Here is a 21,276-nt window from a genome sequence, read left to right on the forward strand (position 1 = left end):
GGGCCTTCATATAATTCTAAATTAATTAAGAATAATCGCTTTGTTTAAAAAGTAACGGCATTTTGGGGATTCTTGAACATGGGGTGAGACACTCACTAATTTGTAAATCAAGCCAGTTATTTAGAATGATTTAATTCTGGAGAAACCTAACTTGATTATTTAGCAGACATCACTTGCTTATATTCAGTCAACACATATCTTAAGAATATCATGGAATATTTGACATTTTTTGTTTCTGCTTGTCTCAGAGCAGCGCGAAACGGTGCTGAAATAGATGGCCACAGCGGGAAGGCTATGTATTCTGTGCCTCTCTCTCTTCGGTTACACATCCTTGGAATAGCAGAACAGCATAACTGTCCGGGCGGCCCTTGCTGTGCCTGGTGAGCAGTTGGTCAAGTTCTGTTGTCAGAAGAGGAATGGAAATGTCAGGGTGAACCGAAAACCTGACGAACCCATCACGTACTGTATGTTGACTCTGCCTGTCGGAGGTGGAGTTCCAGAGCTCACCGGTGTACCTGGCATGGATTGTGATGCCATCTCGTTCCTTTTCAACGCGCGAGTGAGTCAATGACTATTCTAGCCATTGACTCACTGATGAATGAAGATGATGAGCGATCGGCAAAGGCAAATCTGCGGGCATCACGACTCGGTAAGAAATGTATTACATATACTGTATACTGTATACATATATTGTATCTACCTTTCCAATTACTTTTAGAGCTTGGGAATTACAAATGCGCGCTTTCTTTTTACCGTAATTTCTGGACTATTAAGCGCACCTGAATATAAGCCGCACCCACTGAATTTAAAAAAAATATGTATTTTGTACATAAATAAGCCGCACATGTCTATAAGCCGCAGGTGCCTACCGGTACATTGAAACAAATGAACTTTACACAGCCTTTAAACAAAAATAAATAGGCTTTTAAACGAAACACGGCTTGTAACAAAAATAAATAGGCTTTAACGAAACACGGCTTGTAACAAAAAAATAAAAAATAGCAGTAAACAGTAGCCTACCAAGAAAGTCATTGGTCACTATCTTCCTCCTCCTGTGCACTGAAACCACTGAAGTCACCTCCTTCGGTGTCGGAGTTGAATAGCCTCAGAATTGCTTCATCCGATGTTGGATCGTTTTCATTGTCGCTCTCGTCACTTTCATCCGGAGGCAAATTCCCCGCTGAGCTCATGCTGCCCTCTTCAACACGCAGCAGTCCAGCCTTTCGAAACCCGTTGATGATAGTGGATCTTTTGACAATGCTCCACGCTGTCAGGACCCACTGGCAGACTTGACCATAAGTTGCTCTTCGCATGCGGCCCGTTTTAGTGAAGGATTTCTCCCCACTTGTCATCCAAGCCTCCCACTGAACACGGAGCGCCACCTTAAATGCACGATTTACACTGATGTCGAGTGGCTGCAAATACTTTGTTGTGCCCCCAGGAATCACAACTGGAATTGAGTTTGTCCTCGATGGCTTCTTTCACAGAATCTGTTATGTGGGCCCTCATGCTGTCCAACGCGAGCAATGCCTTGTTCTTGTGAAAGAATCCTCCCGGTCGCTTGCCGTAACACTCCGTATGCCATTCATGCATTAGGCTTTCCGTCATCCATCCTTTCTTGTTGACTTTCACAACAATTCCTCTCGGGAATTTTTCTTTTGGCATCGTCATGCGTTTGAAAATCAACATCGGTGGAAGCTTTTCTCCCGATGCCGTGCAGCTCAGAACACAGGTGAAGTGCGTTTTTTCATGCCCAGTTGTTTTCAGCGTGATGGATGATTCGCCTTTACTGTTGACAGTCCGAGTGAGAGGCAGGTCAAACGTCAGAGGAACCTCATCCATATTTATGATGTCGTGCGGGCCGATGGAATGCTCCGCTATCTTTGCACCAGTGAATTTGCGGAAGTTTGAAACTTTTTCCTCGTAGTCGGGAGGGAGCTGCTGACACAGACTCGTTCGTACCCTGATGGACAGGCCTTTACGTCTCATAAATCTTAGACACCACGATGGTCCACCTCTAAAATCCTCAAACTTCATTGCGGTGGCGATTGTTTTGGCTTTCAGTCGGATCTGCACAGTTGAAACACCTCGGCCGTCTGCTCTGTGTGTTGACCCAGTCTTCAAGCTCATTTTCTAGTTCGGGCCATCTGCTTTTCTTCTCTCTGAAAGCTTTTGTTGTCTTTCTGCACCGAGTCAGTTCCTCACGCTGCTGTTTCCAACGTCTTATCATCGACTCATTAAGGCCAAGCTCCCGTGCAGCAGCTCTATTTCCTTTTCCAACAGCCAGATCGATCGCCTTCAACTTGAAAGCTGCATCATATGCATTTCTCCGTGTCATTGCCATGATGAGGGTGACAAAATGACTACCGTAATCAGAATGATGGGAAGTTTGAGCGCGCTCGATTTACGTCACATTATGTGACGGTGCTCAGTTTTTTGGCGGCATGAATTTGTGAAAGCGGGAAAAATCCATAAATTAGCTGCGTCATTGTATAAGCCGCGAGGTTCAAAGCGTGGGAAAAAGTAGCGGCTTATAGTCCGGAAATTACGGTAGTTACATTGTTTTAGTTCGAAAGTGCAGACTTTTTTTCTTCAAATGATTGTTTTATGTAGGATGCTACATTTTTGACCAGTTGCAATTGTAAGTAGACCTAATAAAAAAAATTGTACTTCTATTAGGCTGTTAAGCTTCATAGCCTACCTCAGCCAGTTAAGTTATTTTATATAGGTCTAGGCTCCGAAGAAATAAACTCCAATTAAGCCCTCTTGTTGTTTGTAAAGTCAAATCTGAGCTATCTTTTTTGCAGGTGCATGGCAACAGCCGGATAAAATGAAGAAAAAGAAGAAGGAACCCGCATACTGCTTTTGATCGTATCACTGATCTTTATTAAGCTTTACGCATCGGCCTCACGGCCTTCGTCAGAGCTTTTTAAATTAGCACCCTTATGTAGACCTAGCCACACCCACATCCATTCCACGCATCGAAAGGGGTTGGAGGCGAAGGAAATTTCCTCTTTAACTAGATCGAATAGCGAGAAGGCAGAAAAGAAAACTGAAAGTATGTGTACTTTCTTTATGAAACACCATTTTCCACCACCATGCTAGTGGCTAATGCTACTTCCTGATGTTGCGCCCTGCGTTCAAACAGGTGTAAACAACAGAATGCTGCAACGTGATTGGCTGAACGCGATACGCAACATTCGTGACTAGCATTCCTAGGCATTAGCCACTTTAGCATGGTGGTGGAAAATGGTGTTTCATAAAAGAAAGTATGCATATTTTCCCTGTTTTTTACCACCTTCTCACCATTCAATCTAGTTGAGGAAATCGAATCGACACCTTTGCAGCCTGAATGGATGTTTTAGATACGAACCAGTCCACGGGGGATAGGAGTGTATTGATGGCTGCATTACAATGCATTTCTACGGTAAGATGGAAAAGACTCAAATCGCAATCTGCCTGCGTGTATGCACAGACACAGGCCCACACAAGCACACGTATACACACACACATACACAAAATCAAATACATTATTCAGTTCAACCAAACATTAAAACATTTAAAGTGTTTTTACATAATGAAGGTTGAAGTCTCACCTGTAGAAAAGCACATAGGCCTCAGCATTCTGCACCACCGTCTCATGGACCTCCGTTACATACTGGTCATCAAACTCGTACCACTGACCGTTAATCACGTTCTGACAGTATGCTATGTAGTGACCACCTAGGAGGGAGGGGAAGAGAGCGAGAGAGAGAGAGAATAGGTGGAGAAAGACAGAAGAAGAAAGAAGAGAGAGGGGGGAGGCAGTGAAAAAGAGGTTGAGTAATGGAATTGCAGAAATGTAGATAGTAAGCTATGAAGAAAACACCCGACACACTATGACTATGCTGCGGTGAATCACAACCAATATCAGCCAAACAAACATTTCAAAAATAGCTGGAGGGAGTCTTTAATGTTAGGTAATTCAGTCAAGGGTCACCCACTGCCTGCGGTGCCATGGTGACAGATGACGGACAGCAGGTCATAGGTGGTGATCTGGGAGGGGCCGTCCTTGGCCAGGAAAGGTCGGAGTTCGAGGCCCTCCAATGGGAAGGCCACGTGGCTGTTGATCTTGAAGGAGTACATCACCTCGTGGCGAAAACGTTTCAGGTGGATGCACAGGATCTGAAAACAGAATTTTCATAATGAAGAATTTTCTTTCAGGATATCTATAAGGTGGTTCCATTTGATTTCAATCACTTTTTGACTGCACCCCTTTTGATTTGAATGAAACCTTCCATACATATTTGCTCAGATTTGGTCAGAAAGTGACTTTTTGGAACTGATAAATGTACTAAAATTGAAATTTCTACTTTGGGAAGGTACCACAAAGATGGTTAGAGGTTTACACATCAGAGAATGTTGACTTGAGTGGGAATATCAGTTGTTTTAAATTACACTTTATAGGAAACCTATTGAAACCATAGATATATAGATAATAGAATAGACACTCCCATTTAAAGAGCCACTGAACACGCCGATTGGCACGTGTGTTATTCTGTTGCTCATAAGAAAAACTAGACTTCAGTCTGGTAGGTGTGTTTTCTAACTGATTCCGCGTTTGGTTAAAGATGTTCATCCCCCATGAGACACTGTAGACACGGAAGCCTATTTCACTTTCTCAAAATCCCCAGAATGAATCGCAGATTAAATTAATTACAGATTTCTTGAATTTACGTTTTGGCCGAGGATGTTAATTGCGCAATTTTACTTTAACTAGGGTGTTTGGTGCAGTATTTCTCCAGTAAAAAAATTGCAATGTATTGTCTTTGTAAACAAAGTCGGAACTGCTGGGCAGGTCTGTCTCACTGTCTATGGTATTGGATCGAGAGCAACCACAGCAGCTGTTCACCTCATGTTAGTGGGCAAATGGACATTGTTAAATCAAAACCCAACCTTATTTTACCCGTTGTGGCGCACAGATGTTCCAAACTCCGTTGTAGACCAGACTGACTGACCAAAATGATTCTGTTTACGCTTTGTAGTAAAATTTGACACTAGAATAACGGTTCCTGACTCATATCGATGCCATGAAGGGATTTGTTGCTTTTTAAAGGCAGCATCTCTTTAAGTTGATATTCAATAGTGGTGGACCGGCAGCAATCTTTGTGGTAGTAATTGGAAGTTTAAATTTCAATTCTATTTAAAATGTCAATTGTGTACCAGCAATTAAAAAAAAAAACTTTTTACCCCTTTTTCCTCCCCAATTTTGTGGTATCCAATTGGTAGCTACAGTCTTGTCTCGTTGCTGCAACTCCCATACGGACTCAGGAGAGGCGAAGGTCGAGAGCCATGCGTCCCCCGAAACACGACTCAACCAAGCCGCACTGCTTGCCTGCTTAACCCAAAAGCAGAGGAAACACCATACACCTGGCGACCGTGTCAGTGTGCATGTGCCCGGCCCGCCACAGGAATCGCTAGAGCGCGATGGGACACGAACATCCCTGCCGGTCAAACCCTCCCCTAACGACGCTCGGCCAATTGTGCGCCGCCCCATGGGTCTCCCGGTCGCAGCCGGCTACGACAGAGCCTGGACTAGAACCAGGATCTCTAGTGGCACAGTTAGCAACTGCGATGCAGTGCCTTAGACCACCGCGCCACCCTACTGAATTATATTTCTATGATTGAAATGACATCCACCCTGTATTCAAGAGTATGCTGTGTCTCAACCGATGGCGGGCACAAGACATACACTTCAGATGATGTAAATTAGGGTCTAAATTACAAAATATGCAAAAATTAAAGAATTTATGCATTTTTTGACAATTGATGTTAAAGGTTAAAAAATTAAATCATTTGTATTAACCGACACACTACAGACTGGGGTCATTTTGATATACTGTATAAAAATCTGCTAATGGTATAGAAAGTCTGCCAATGGTATAAATACTTAACAGAACTGCAATACAGAACTCTACACAGAGAGCTGTAACAGTGTGTATTCCCCGATAAGTAGTTATTCAGGGAAAATCCATTGTTTCACGTCAGATGGCGTCACTCCTACATGACGCTCGTCACTCAACCGATCAATCTTGTAGGACGTGGAACTCATCATGAAGTTGTACGGCACCAAAGTTATGGGACTGTTCTCAGAAATCAGCATCTATCTGACAGACATATGGCACTGTGCCTCGCTACTTTGTAACATTTGGCCAATGCGATAACGTCGCAGAGACCAGTCAACTGTGCTGTAGAAGTCAGCGCACTATCACGGCAGAACAGATATCATGAAAACGAATTCATGCATAGCTAGAACTTCACTAAACTAGCTAGAGGGAGTATTCAGAATTGAGTGTGTGAACTGGCATTGTTAGCATCCCTGCCTTTCCTTCCACATGGATTGATTTGAGACTGGTTCAGCCAGCAAGAAGACACTAGCATTAGCAAGCAAATTTTCATGCACATTTTGAATTTAATAAATATTGATTCCACCACCACAAAACACCTTAGCTAGATGAAGAGTTAGGTAGTGAAGACTTTTTCATGACAAATGTTTATAACTTCTTATGGCTGGGGGCAGTATTGAGTAGCTTGGATGAGTAAGGTGGCCAGAGTAAACTGCCTGCTACTCGGTCCCAGAAGCTAAGATATGCATAGTATTAGTAGATTTGGATAGAAAACACTCTGAAGTTTCTAAAACTGTTTGAATGATGTCTGTGAGTATAAATGACCTGAGAAAAAATCTAACCAGGAAGTGGGAAATCTGAGGTTTGTAGTTTTTCAACTCATCGCCTATCGAATATACAGTGGGATATTGGTCATATTGCACTTCCTAAGGCTTCCACTAGATGTCAACAGTCTTTAGAACCTTTTTTGATGCTTCTACTGTGAAGGAGGGGGGAATGAGGGCTCTTTGAGTCAGGGGTCTGGCAGAGTACAATGAGCTGACCATGCGCGTTCACGTGATAGTTAGCTTGCGTTCCATTGCGTTTCTGCAGACAAAGGAATTCTCCGGTTGAAACATTATTGAAGATTTATGAAAAAAACATCCTAAAGATTGATTCTATACATCGTTTGACATGTTTCTACGGACTGTAACGGAACTTTTTGACGTTTCGTCTGCTCGTGCGTGATGAATTTGGATTACTGGGCTAAGCGCGTGAACAAAAAGGAGGTATTTGGAAATAAATTATGCACTTTATCGAACAAAGCAAACATTTATTGTGGAACTGGGATTCCTGGTAGTGAATTCTGATGAAGATCATCAAAGGTAAGTGAATATTTATAGTACTATTTCTGACTTTGTTGACTCCACAACATGGCGGATATCTGTATGGCTTGATTTGTTGTCTGAGCGCTGTACTCATTTTATTGCATGGTGTGCTTTTTCGGTAAAGCTTTTTTTAAATCTGACACAGCGGTTCCATTAAGGAGAAGTTTATCTATAATTCCATGCATAATAGTTGTATCTTTTATCAATGTTTATTATGAGTATTTCTGTAAATTGATGTGGCTCTCTGCAAAATCACCGGATGTTTTGGAACTACTGAACGTAACGCGCCAATGTAAACTCAGATTTTTGGATATAAATATGAACTTTATCGAACAAAACATACATGGATTGCGTAACATGAAGTCCTACGAGTGTCATCTGATGAAGATCATCAAAGGTTAGTGATTAATTTTATCTATATTTCTGCTTTTTGTGAATCCTCTCTGGCTGGAAAAATGGCTGTGTTTTTCTGTGACTAGGTGCTGACCTAACATAATCGTTTGGGGTGCTTTCGTCGTAAAGCCTTTTTGAAATCGGACACTGTGGTGGGATTAACAACACGTTTATCTTTAAAATGGTGTAAAATACTTCTATGTTTGAGGAATTCTAATTATGAGATTTATGTTGTTTTGAATTTGGCGTTAATGGGATCCCAGCCATAAGAAGTTTTAAGGTAAGAATTACTCTTTTGAGGATGTCCTGATACGACCCATACCAGCTCACTGTCTGTCAACTGATTTAACTTGTAATATATGCTGGCTCCTTTCCTGTTTCAAATTTGTTACGGGGAACGTATATATTTCCCAAATTGACCTTCTCCTGTAACATACAGTATATATATTTATATGTAACACATGTAAGCCCTTTTACTATTCCAGTTATTTCAGTGGATGATGTCACCTTGGTAACATTTTCGAATGTAAGGACAGCATATTGTAGCCAAACTTATTTTTATCTATCTCATGAGTGTTTGCGTGTGTCTCATGAGTGTTTGCGAGTTATCAGACAGATCAGTGCATACGGTCATTGCGCTATCTGATGTGAGACAATGAAAAAATATTTATTTGAATGTAGGTTTCTCTGGAGACAATATTAACTTATACATATCATCAGAGGGGACCTGTTGCAGCATGAGTATGTCTGTGTACAAAATCTGAATTACCTTATACAGTGGGGAGAACAAGTGTTTGATACACTGCCGATTTTGCAGGTTTTCCTACTTACAAAGCATGTAGAGGTCTGTAATTTTTATCATAGGTAAACTTCACATCATACACAGTGCATTCGGAAAGTATTCCAACCCCTTGACTTTTTCCCACTTTGTTACGTTACAGCCTTATTCTAAAATGTATTAAATTGTTATTTCCTCATCAATCTACACATAATACGCGATAATGACAAAGCAAAAACAGGTTTTTAGAAATTTGTGCAAATTTATAAAAAAACGAAAAACAGAAATTCAGTATTCAGACCCTTGTTATGAGACTCGAAATTGAGCTCTGGTGCATCCTATTTCCATTGATAATCCTTGAGATGTTTCTACAACTGTATTGGTGTCCACCGGTGGTAAATTCAGTTGATTGGACATGATTTTGGAAAGGCACACAGACTGAGCAATTGGGGGAGATGGGCCTTGGTCAGGGAGGTGACCAAGAACCCGATAGTCACTCTGATTGGAGCTCCAGAGTTCCTCTGTGGAGATGGGAGAACTTTTCAGAAGAACCACCATCTCTGCAGCACTCCACCAATAAAGCCTTTATGGTAGAGTGGCCAGACAGAAGCCACTCTTCAGTAAAAGGCACATGACAGCCCACTTGAATTTTGCAAGGGAAGGATGAACGGAGCAAAGTACAGAGAGATCCTTGATCAAAACCTGCTCCAGAGCACTCAGGACCTCAGACTGGGGTGAAGGTTCACCTTCCAACAAGACAACGACCCTAAGCACACAGCCAAGACTAAGCAGAAGTGGCTTCGGGACAAGTCTCTGAATGTCCTTGAGTGGCACAGCCAGTAGCTGTGCAGCGACACTCCCCATCCAAACTGATAGAGCTTGAGAGAATCTGCAGAGAAGAATGGGAGGAACTCCCCAAATACACGTGTGCCAAGCTTGTAGCTTCATACCCAAGAAGACTCAATGCTGTAATCGCTGCCAAAGGTGCTTCAACAAAGTACTGAGTAAAGGGTCTGAATACTTATGTAAATGTGATTTCATTTATTAACAAACTGGTTTTTACTCTGTCATTATGAGGTATTGTGTGTAGATTGATGAGGGGGAAAACTATTTAATCAATTTTAGAATAAGGCTGTAACGTATTTTGTTTTTGAAAAAGTCATGGGGTCTGAATACTTTCCGAATGCACTGCTTAGTTGCAGTCAAAACAGCTGACAAGTGTCAGTGGTATGAATTATTGGTAGAACTGTAATACAGAAACCAGCTACCCTCAATGTATACATGTAGAAGAAAAATCATATAATATGATATATTTGCAACGTATGACATTTTGGGTGCTATTACATTTGGTTTGAAGTGAATGAGGATTCAGGCTTTTTGAAGCATCCTGCCATAGGCCCTGCCACCAGTGATGCCAACTTAGCAATTTTGTTGCTAGATTTAGCAACTTTTCAGACTACCCTGGCAACTTTTTTCTCAAACAGCACCTAGCAACAAATTTAGCTACTTAAAAAAATGTCTTTGGAACTTTTAGCAACTTTTGAAAAGTGACTCAAATGCTAAAATGCACGCATTTTCCCTCTAAATGACACAAAAACGATTTTCTCTGTCACATACTCAGTCACAACACACGTGCCTGGCTGCAAAAGTGCATTGTGAGTGATGTCAGCAGCAGGCGCTCAGCTCGTGCACAGGCAGCAGCAGGCCTGCAGCAATTTCAGCAAATTGCTAATTATTGTTGGCTGACTCCAGCAGCAGTAGTATGCGTTCGACGAGACAAACCCAATGAATATAGTTGGTCACGAATGTTTGATCTTGAACAGAACTTACAACATCAATCAACATGTCTCAATCAAAATTGTACAGCCAGGAGTACAAAAAAGTGGGAGTCTGTACCTGAATTTAAAGGGTGGCTGAAGCCAGTAATTGGGGATGATTGTCGGGCATACTGTGCGTACTGCAAATCAGATATGCTTGCAAAAATGTATGACATCAAAAAACATTGTGCTACAGCAAAGCATATAAATAAATCAAAACCGTACAACCCCACAACGCAGTCTACATTACCACAGTTGGTTAAGAATGTGGATAACTGCAAAAGCGCAGAAGCTACTATGGCAATGGCCATTGAGGAGCATTGTTCGCTGCTAGCATGCGACCATTTAGGTATGGCTTGCAAAGCTGCCTTTCCAGATTCTGTGGCAGCAACAAACTTCTAAGTGCACAGAAATGATTAGGGGAGTACTGGCTCCTTATTTTATCAAAAGGGTAACATCAGATGCGGGGGATGAGAAATTCAGTCTCCTTTTGGATGAGTCCACTTATGTCAGTGTCTTGAAATACCTGGGTGTGGTGATTCGGTATTTCAGTGCTAAAAAAGAACCGTTGTGTCCACATTTCTCCGGCTGGTTGAATTGGAGGGGGACGATGACAGATCAATAGCAAAGGCGGTAGTTGAGTTTCTTGAGAAGTGTAACCTTAAAAAAGAGAATCTTCAGGGTATTGGTACTGATAATGCGTCCGTGATGACTTGGGTGCACAAGATTTTAAAGGAAAAATGTGCATTGCCCAAATGTCCCGTGTGTGCCATTCTGTACAATTGGCTGTCAGTGCAGCATCCAAAGAAACCATCCCTAGGAGTGTTGAGTACTTAATCAGGGAAACCTACAACTGGTTTTCGATTTCCCCAAAACGGTGCGAGGCGTACAAAGCAGTGTATGCCACAATTAATTGTGTCCAGAAATCCCTGCAGATCACCAAAGTGTGTGCCACACGTTGGCTATCGATTGACCCTGCGGGAAGAACTGAAACTCCGCTTTGAGTTGACCAAGGCCAGTGAGCATTGCTACATGGTGGATGTGCTCCACGCCATGTACATGGACAAGACTAACTATGTCTACCTGACATTCTTGAAATCAATCCTGTCTGACGTACAAGTTGCAGTGAAGTCATTTGAGGGAGAGCAAACAGATCCTGTCAAGCTTTTGAACAATCTGGTACAACTCTTAATATCAATTTGCAGCAGAGTAGTCAACCCTAAGGCAAAAATGTATGTCCTGAAGAATGCCATTGATGGACATCTCTGTCCATCACTATTCCTTGGGTACCTTTTCGAGAGCACGTTGTACCAACTCAGTCTTACGCCAGAGGACAAATAGGCCATATGGAGACGGTGCATCAACTACATTGTTGCTTTAAGCAAGGAGCTGCAAGCAAAGCTCCCAGACAACCTAGAAGCCTTGCAAAACATGGCCTTGTTCAGTGTTAAGGAAACGCTGAAGCACAATAAAGGCTCCACCGAAATTATTAAAGTACCTGAGCTACTGGGGTACCAGCCCCAAACAATTGATCAAATTGTTTCCCAATGAAGAAACATCCATCTGCTTAGATGGGACTCAACTGAAAATACAGTCGAGTTTTGGAGTGAAGTGAATAACTACACGGACTCTTCCGGGTCAAATCCATTTGAAGAACTGTGCAAAGCTGCGCTCACTGCCCTCTCCTTGCCACACTTAAATGCGGAGGTTGAATGGCTGTTCAGCCAAATGAATGTGTTCAAGTCAAAGTTAAGAAATAGAATGTCACTGCACACTCTCAAGTCCATACTCCTGGTGCGGTATGGGCTGAAGCTGGCTGGTGATACCTGTTACCAGCATAAACTACCAAGTGAAGTTTTGCAGCAGTTTGGAACCACAGCAGCATACAGCTTTAAGTTCACTCCATCCTCTTCTGCTGGTTCCAGCTCCGTGACAATGCAGTTGGACAGTGAAGATGAAGTGGATTTCCTTGCCAATCTATGATTCATCATATTTACAGTACGTATGCAAGGAGTGGACTTTCTGGAACTGGCAGAGACACACAGCTGATGGTGGCAGTGTGCACTGCAGTGTGAGCGAGAACAGTGGCAATATCTGGAGGAAACCAGTGTGCAGCTAGCCAGCCAAGCAGCACAACAACCTGGAGAGAGCTGGAGAGAGATGCCTAGCGCACACATCAGTATTTGAGTTAAGTTGCTTGTTCAATAAGATAGCATATATAGCTTATTAGCTGGTACCTATAATTGTTGATCAGTTAGGTAGCATGTTAACTACCAATGCACTGCTTAAAACAATAATTGTTCAGAATGTGTAGGTTTACTAGTTAAAAAGAAAATAAATAAAATGCAATTGTTCAATCATGTGTAATGTGTAATTGTTCAATGTGTTGTGTTTTAAAAAATCTGATCATAAAAAACAATGTCATTTAGCAACTTTTAGCAACAAATCGACCTGCCTCTAGCAACTTCCCCTGAAAATTAGTTGGCAACACTGCCTGCCACTCCCAATTGCTGGCTGTGGGGTATATAAATGTTTAAAAACTAAGTCACATTTTTGGTCAAAGTCTCTCAGGATCAATGGATGAATAAATCACTTTTTGTCAATAAAATTAAGTACATTTCATATTTTGGTGTACTGCCTCTGTAAATTAAATGGCAGTCGTTTTAACCACATAAATATGACAAAATGAATATTTACTTAAAAATTCCGCTAATTAAAATGATACCAGAATCAAATTATGGTAAACTAGCTTTTTAGCACTAATGTGGTTTGTACTTTGGAAAAAAAGCTGCACATTGTATAAAGGGAAAATGAATATTTCAGTTCTACAGGAAATGCAAATGAAGTGTAAGTTTACTAAAATAACAATCTGTTTTGGTTATTTCTTATTTTAGACAACATTAACTACATGTCTAATGCAGCTTTGATAAGAAATAAGCAGATATTTTGCTTTGATTGTTGCTTTTTTTCAATAGTTTCTTCTGGGATCAAAATGTTGATAATTGATGTATGTAAAATATCTCAGCAGCTTGAGGGTTAAAGTCACTTTCTGACCACTTCTACCATAGGCAAATATGTATGGAAAGTGTTGTTCAAATCAAAAGGGGTGCAGTCAGAAAGTGATTGAAATAAAATGGAACGACCCTATAGATTTCCTGAAAGAAAATTCTTCATAATAAAAATCAAGGAAATGTCACAACTTAGGCATCTTCAATCATTTTGATAAGGTAGTTTTATCTTCTATGCAGGATGTCAAAGTATGATATAATAGAAGCCGTTACCTCAGGTAGCCGAAGTACTTTGCAATATTTTACACCATTTCTCAATCTGGAAGGTAAGTGAAAAAGAATAGAAATGTGTGTTGTGTTGTAATGGGCTCTGTTTTACCAACTAGACATATTGATCTTATAATGCTAAAATGATCTACAAATTCCACAAATACTTACTTTTTACACCTTTCACAGCTGTACATGTTGTCCCCTGCAAAACAATGAATGAAGAAATTACTGACCATTTATTTAATGTTCTGATTATGAATGGATCATACAGCTGAAATCTAGGCATCTTATTAGACAACAACTTTATCGTGACTAGTTTACCTTTGAGCTCATCAGCGGCGAAGAAGGCGGCGAGGCAGTCCTCCAGTGTGACCATAGGACCCCAAAACCAGCTGGGTATACAGGACACCACAAACCTGCAGAGGGGGGAGACATGGGGGGAGGGTGAATACATAGTAAGCACAATGTGGCTGTTACATATACTTTCATACTTGTTACAAGATTAATACATAGATGACGTTGGAACTATGAATAGCCCGCCGGACAGAGAGAGACGGCGCTAACTAGCTACTTCTTTGAGAGTCAACTACAAGTCGGCAGGGGAGGAGGAAGAAGTGAGGCAGAGGCTCGATTCTCCATAATGCTGCTGTGTGAACTTTATGATGTTATGAACCACTGCTATCAATGCGGGCGGCGAGTCTGCATGATCGGAGTCCCCCAACTCTGCTGGGGAAGTCCTGCTCTATCGCACTCACGGTTGTGTATGAAGTTATTGTCCTGTTTATTTGTGTATCCTCGTCCCCAGGCAGGAAGGAAGTGTCTGGTGACAGACTATTACTATTTGTGCCTAGTGGGTCTACTGTGTAAACTGTTTATGTTGTATGTTGTTCTTGTTTTTTAACCGATCCAAACAAGAAGTTCCCTCACGGAAAAATAAAGTTAATATAATCCAGATGTGGCAGATAGAAATTCATTGAATAGAGCTGACATGATTCCTTGTTCTACATGACAGACCGTCATACCTGTTCTACACCACACTCCCAGTCTATCCCCTTCCCCAGCACCCCCAACCCTCCAGCCCCATCCCCCTACCCCCCAGCTCCCTCACCTGCGTATGGAGTCCATGATGTAGGTGATCCAGCCCTGGGAGCCGTAGACGTCCAGAGACACCGCGGTCTTGGCTGAGAGGTTCTGGTGGATGGAGGAGTGTAGCTTGGCCAGGTCCTCCTTACCTGGGATGGGCAGGGACAGGTCCTGGAAGGTCTCCACTGTGGTCGACACCTATAGGGGGAGAGGAGAGATGAGGAGGGAGAAGAGAGGAGGGGACAGCCAGAGCGAGCGAGAGATGGCCTTAACAATCTAAACAGTGATAATTCAAACAAGCAGAATCCATCATATTCATGGATAAAGTAGGATCAAGTTTAGGCATAAGAACATGTTGTAAAATGTCTACAAATTGCAACATGTCAACGTTCAATATGCATGTGACAGTTTTGTAAGGTTTCAATAGAAGTGGAGCTGAGTTATGTAAATGGCGCACCCTTGTGCTACGACACATGACACACAGCTCACCCTGTCACAAGTCAGACACTGGACCAGGCTGAGGATTGAGCCGTCGAAGATGTCTGAGATGACGCTGCGGTAGCGAGACTGCTTCTGCTTCCTGGCACCCAGGAACAGCTGGGCTGTGGAGGATTATGGGAAACATAGTTTGTGTATGAGGGGGTAGAGTGTGTGTGTGTGAGAGAATGAGCGTACGTGACAGTGTGTATCTGTGTGTGTCGGTAGACTGCGTGACAGAATGTGTGTCTGTACGTGTATGTGAATTGACCAGAACCCCCCATACCTTTCTTAAAAGAATATGCGGGCCCTGCAGAGCGGAAGGGGCTGGAGCGAGTGGGGCTGGGGGAGAGTTTAGGATGCAGTTCCTGGACAGTACGGACGGGGCTGCAGGGGCGAGACTGGGGGCGCTTCTGCATCGATGCCTCATTGTCTGGCTCTAGGTAGAGGTGGGTAGGAGAGGAAGAGGGGGCTTTTAGAGATTACTCACACATCACTATAACATGTCTCTCCACACACAGAAACACACACAGAGACACACACGCGTATACATAGTTGCTCGCGCACACACTTAAATATATATTTTTATGTTCTACTTCCACCATTACCAGGCCCCTACCTGGAGTGCTGTTGCTCTGCGTCTGCCCCTGTGTCTGACTCGGGCCCTGTGGCCTAGGGCTAGGGGGGGTCCCCTCCTCCTCCTCCGCTCCCCTCTCCAGACCACCCTCTTTGGCCGCTGTCGTATCCACATCCGCGTCCTCGTCCATCTCCTGGGAGCCCCTGTGGAGGGGCGAGCCCAACACCCTTTTCTCCTTCAGCCTCTCTTTCTCTGAGATGGGCCCCCCTGTGCCTACCCCTCCGCCCGTGCCTGTCCCCCCTCCTCCAACTTTCGGCCCCACCCCACACTCGTCCTGAATGAGCAGCTCGGGCTCCCCCAGCCCCCCTCCCTCCCCCCGGTCGCTGCTGGCGCCTGAGTCGCAGGAGAGGAACTCGTCCTCGGAGGGGGAGCGGTCACCCCCATCCCTCCTCTCATCCCCCTCCCCGCCACACACTGCCAGTGGCTCTTTGAGCTCCTCGTGGAGCTGGTCCATCAGACAGCGCAGGAACTCCTGGGTGTCCTACAGTAGAAAACACAGAGGGAGAGTGTGCTGAGCAGTCCTATACACTGAGACGTGTGTGTGTGTGTGTGTGTATAGTGCGGACAGTATTGTATGAATGTTCCCTGCAGCTCCTAGGGACAGACAGAGACAGCCATTGAGACACACAGGCTTAACTCAACACCATTTTTAGATCGAGATAAATGGATTTTCCATAATCAAAACCAAACAAGTGAAATACACACAATCCCATTCCAACATCCCAATCAATCCAACATTGATGAACGGACTTCATCTGGTTACTGTGGGTTAGTTAAATAATGACTGCATCCCAAATGGCACCCTAGTCCCTATATACTGCACTGCTATGGCCTTGGTCAAAAGTAGTGCACTACATAGAGACTAGGGTGTCATTTGGGGGGGACACCATTTCATCGTCTTGGCACCAAACTTCAAGATGCCAATCAGCTACACAACAATCAATCAACCAATCCAATTTCATTGTCCCCAAAGGGAAATTTAATTTGAGGTAACAGGGGTGATTTGGGGGGGATGAGAGGGGACATAGGGAGAGGTGGGTTAGGTCAGGGGTCAGAGAGAGGGGTCGGGGCATTGTTTTGTTCCCTACCTGCTGGGAGCTTGCCCCTACCTGCTGGGCGTAGCCACGGAACATGGGGTTGACCAGCCTGATGCCCTGGGACAGACTGGTGGGGACTACGTAACTGGGCCTGGAGCAGAGAGAATAGAGAGAGAGGAAAGAGAAAGTCTGTTTTTTCTTCTATTACATAAGTCAGACAGTATCTTGCTGCATTCTTGGATATCATCTTATGAATCTCTATTGCAAAAATGTGCACACTGAGAGGTACTCTACAGAGAGAAAAATACTGCAACAGAGATAAGAAATATAGTGTCATGTGTGTATAGTACCGTTTCTTGTGCCAGAGCTCAGAGATCAGTTTCTGGTAGCTTTTGCACAGTGCAGGCTTTTTGTCAGTCCGCACCAGTCCACTGCAGTCCAGGAAGAACTGAGTGAGAGGAGGACTGGAGAGGAGAGAGATTAGAGGAGAAGAAAGAAAGAACTGATCAGTCAATGTTCAAATCTATGAAAACGAATACAATCCCTTCTGCTGAGATGAAGGTACACATGCTCGCTCGCACACTCATTCACACTCAAACATTTCAGTGACAGGTCTCAGAAACATGTCAATCTATCTGCCATAAATCCCCAGACTAATGAGGAAATAAGACAGGAAGTGACCTCACCAATTGGACAGGGCTTGAAGCGCTGCATTCATGTAGCAGGAGTTACCAATATTCTTCATCCCTGTCAAACCTTTGAGAGGATGAGATGTAGGTTTAAAAAAGCTCTAATAACATCATACAGGTATATTTATAACATTAGGACTATATGGTAAGGCCACTCCACTGTGTTTATACCTAACATTTGGAGAACATGCATGACACAGACCCTGTCAGTTAATGATGAACTTCAGTCTATTACCGTTACTTAAAAGGATCTGGTACCTGGTCTGGTACCTATTCTTAGGCTCAAAAACAATTATATTTCTCCTAACCCTGATCATCTGGCTCTCAGATCATTTTGGAAGTCTCTATCCAAATCAGCTTGGCATAATTCACTAAGGAATAGACCTGCAAAGCCTGTCAAAGGATGAAAGAACCAATTCTACAGAGTTCTAGACCTCTAACGGGTGGCCTTTGCCTGATTGATGTTACATTTGTAACATAATATGTTAATTTAAGCTGCAGATCATATTTGATAGCTATGGTTGTGTCATCCATAAAGATAAAAATACAATGATGTAACGCTAAGGGCATCAGTTTAACTGTGGATATGTGGGACTATGGTTTTTACTGTTATTGAATAGATTCCATGACGTTGAGAGAAGGGGGTTTGAGGTTACCTCTGGGTTTGAGCGCATCCTCCTCCGACTCTGACCACTCTTCTTCGGCTACCGCGATAGGGACTGCCTTCAACGGGTGGTGGTGACTCACTGGTTGATGAACTGCATCCTGCGAAAGTAAGTAATCGTTAAAAACAACAAATAATGACATCAGTCTTTGCCTGTGGAAAGCCAATTACACAATATATTAATAGAACAAAGGCTGCATTTCAGCTCACAAATGTAAATTATGAGCTAATCAAAATTAAACAGAATAGTGTAGTAAAATGTTATATTAAATAAATGCTTTATACATAGCACATAATACAGTAATCATGAATAGTTTATTAATGTTTACTAATGAAAGATATGAAGGCGTTAACCATATTTGATATAGGGCCCATCCCAAATAGCGCCCTATTCCCAAAGAGGGGAGTACTTTTGACCAGAGCCCAAATGGCACGTAAACATAGTATAGTTGACTATAATTCAGCTGACCTTTGTGCGATGGCGTACCTGGTGTTCCTTAGCTTTACAGTGGTGGGGAATGTGTGTGGCAGACATTGCAGGTACGACTGCAGGCCTCTGCTCCAGAAACACCTCCCTCTCACACACATAGCACCAGATCCTGAAAGTGGTCAGGTTCACCGTCAGGTTGTGTTTATTTGCCTTGGGGGATGAGCACACACACACACACACACACACACACACACACACTAAGCTTTGGAAAACGTTGTTGCATGCATTCTAGAAATGGCATCTCTCACTACCCAAAGAAAAAAAGCTCTGCGAAAAACTCACCTGTGCATGTAGGGTGCTGTGATCTGAAAAGGTTTCTCCACAGCCAACATATTGACACTCGCTCTGACCAAGAGTAATAAAGTAATACATTAGAAATAAACATCTATGGGGTAAAAACAAAATATATATAATCTATCTGAAAGAGTGTTATAAAAGTGTCATAATAACACATCCTGAGAATTATGTCATGGCCTTTGAATCTATCTCAAAATATTTTGAGGAAAAACAGACCCACAGATAACCCGTTGTTTACCTGCAGACAGGCCCAGAGGTTGGGACCTCCCACTCCACATGACTGGCAGGATCCCTTCAGAACAGGACAGAAAACAAACAGTACAGCACCATCTCCTATGTGATTCTGTCAGACCACCAGAATGTCTTCAAAAAATGTTGACATTATTGAAGGCAAATCTAGAAGATGTGACTCAAAACTAAAAGACACGCATGACTCGTCACAAATTGCATCCATTCCATACATATTCCAGAAGCTTGACGCAACAAATCTCTCTTGAAACCATTCATGCTCACCTTGGATTTCTGCAGAAGCTCCTCCTTGGTTACCTCCCCTATGGAATTCAGGTGGGGACAAATGTCCCCCTGGTCACTCATGTTTATTAAACTTCTTCTAAAGATCAAATAATAAACAAAAAGGTATTAATCCATGACATTTTGTATGGGCAGGTAAAACATGAAATGGAAGCAAGCTGACAGAGTTAAAGGCTACAAGCAGTTACACTTCAATCAAGGTATGTGTCTGCTATTACAAAATGTATGGAGAATTCATGATTGGAGGGAATTCAGCTAACAATGAAGCTCTTTGATTTAGCTAGCCGGCTACTCTACTCACTCAAACAAAGCTTTGAACTTGAAATCATATGGAACAATGCAACAACTCACTGTTGGGTTGTTCCATATGATTTCATAGCGTTCAGTCAAGAAACCTTCCATACATGTTTGCCCATGGTAGAAGTGGTCAGAAAGTGACTTTTTGGACCTGAATACTAAAACATTCAAGAGATTGAGGTGCTCAAAGTATTAATCACTGGCAAACATATAATTTGAAAGCTTAAGGGTTGTCCAACTATTTTCTGATTGACATTGTAATTATTTTTTTATATATTTTTTTACTTTTAACGTTAATTTTTGAAATAGTACCACAAAGATAGGAGGTACATACATCGAAGTATGTTCACTTGCAATTAAATATCCATTGTTATAAATTAAACTGACAATCTTCCATAGGTAACCTATTGAAATATTGATAATTGAATAGACATTACCATTCAAGTTTACATTCAATGGTGGGTGGATGGGTGGCTATCTTTCTCGTAGTAATTGTACGTTTTATTTCAATTTAAATGTTAATGGTGCACCAGCAAAATTGCAGTGGTCTGAAGGGATAGGTCCAATCTATGAATAACATTTCAATGATTGAAATAACACCCACCCTGTATTCAAGAGTATCCTGTGTCTGATGACGTGCACAACACAAACACCTGAGCTGATGTAAAATAGGGCTAAAATACAACATTTGTGAGTAAAAAAAATGATAATTGATGTCAAAGGTTAAATAAAAAAATATATATATATTTCAAGAAAACATACAATAGTTTGTACACTTTCAAATGATATCAAACTCAACAGTTTGATATTAAACTAAAACTCAACCAGAAAGATATGAAATCCATGTTTTGTTTCCGAGCGAGGAGGTTCTCGCCATCTTAGCTGCTGTACATCTAGCATTTCCCATTATCTTTGCAGGAATTAGTCGTTTAACACAAAACATGGGTTGAATATCTTTCTGAATTTGTTTTTTGTCGAACCACCTGCCACTGGAAACTGACATTTCTAAGATACTTTTTTTAACCGAATCGAGTATAGCCAAGAACATGTTAGATGAAAAATCTATGGCGGCGGTTCGTATGGGGCTTTCCTGTAATGGACACCAAATATCTTTGTTTATCCAATGCTGTATATGAACCCTGGGATTGTAGATGCTATGTATTGGCCAGTGAGAGGCTTTGAAGCCACCGGTCGTCCATTATGCCACTTCCAAGTAGGAGCAGTCCTCCATAGAAATTAATGGAATTAATGGAACAGTATTTCAATTAAATGTTTAGGACAAAATTACATGTATTTAAGTAACATTAGTAATCTAAAAAAATTACACTTGTAAGGATAATGTTTATATATATTTTTTTTAGTTTTTAGCTAGTGTAACTGATGTGAAATGGCTATCAAGTTAGCGGTGGTGCGCGCTAATAACCTTTCAGTCAGTGACGTCACTTGCTCTGAGACCTTGAAGTAGTGGTTCCCCTTGCTCTGCAAGGGCCGTGGCTTTTGTGGAGCGATGGGTAACGATGCTTCGTGGGTGACTGTTGTTGATGTGTGCAGAGGGT

At 42.3% G+C, this 21,276-nt stretch overlaps 1 protein-coding gene across 3 annotated transcripts in view; it reads right to left on the bottom strand.

The window, feature by feature from the left end:
* The window catches only part of LOC120021394 (ubiquitin carboxyl-terminal hydrolase 20-like), a 39,667-nt gene that overhangs the window by 16,509 nt on the left and 1,882 nt on the right, over positions 1–21,276 (bottom strand). For all 3 annotated transcript variants that reach the window (XM_038965150.1, XM_038965148.1, XM_038965149.1), the window contains exons 2-18: positions 19,406–19,502; positions 19,131–19,184; positions 18,878–18,940; positions 18,593–18,745; positions 18,098–18,206; positions 17,439–17,508; positions 17,103–17,216; positions 16,825–16,903; positions 15,698–16,196; positions 15,365–15,517; positions 15,091–15,203; positions 14,627–14,799; positions 13,840–13,934; positions 13,687–13,720; positions 13,522–13,567; positions 3,984–4,164; positions 3,597–3,723 (exon numbers count right to left, since the gene is read on the bottom strand). In XM_038965150.1, the coding sequence (XP_038821078.1) occupies positions 3,597–3,723; positions 3,984–4,164; positions 13,522–13,567; positions 13,687–13,720; positions 13,840–13,934; positions 14,627–14,799; positions 15,091–15,203; positions 15,365–15,517; positions 15,698–16,196; positions 16,825–16,903; positions 17,103–17,216; positions 17,439–17,508; positions 18,098–18,206; positions 18,593–18,745; positions 18,878–18,940; positions 19,131–19,184; positions 19,406–19,486 (2,144 nt within the window). In that variant the 5' untranslated portion in view covers positions 19,487–19,502. The remainder of the gene's footprint in view (positions 1–3,596; positions 3,724–3,983; positions 4,165–13,521; positions 13,568–13,686; positions 13,721–13,839; positions 13,935–14,626; positions 14,800–15,090; positions 15,204–15,364; positions 15,518–15,697; positions 16,197–16,824; positions 16,904–17,102; positions 17,217–17,438; positions 17,509–18,097; positions 18,207–18,592; positions 18,746–18,877; positions 18,941–19,130; positions 19,185–19,405; positions 19,503–21,276) is intronic.

This window comes from Salvelinus namaycush, chromosome 26, assembly GCF_016432855.1.
Source record: "Salvelinus namaycush isolate Seneca chromosome 26, SaNama_1.0, whole genome shotgun sequence".
Taxonomy (NCBI): domain Eukaryota; kingdom Metazoa; phylum Chordata; class Actinopteri; order Salmoniformes; family Salmonidae; genus Salvelinus; species Salvelinus namaycush.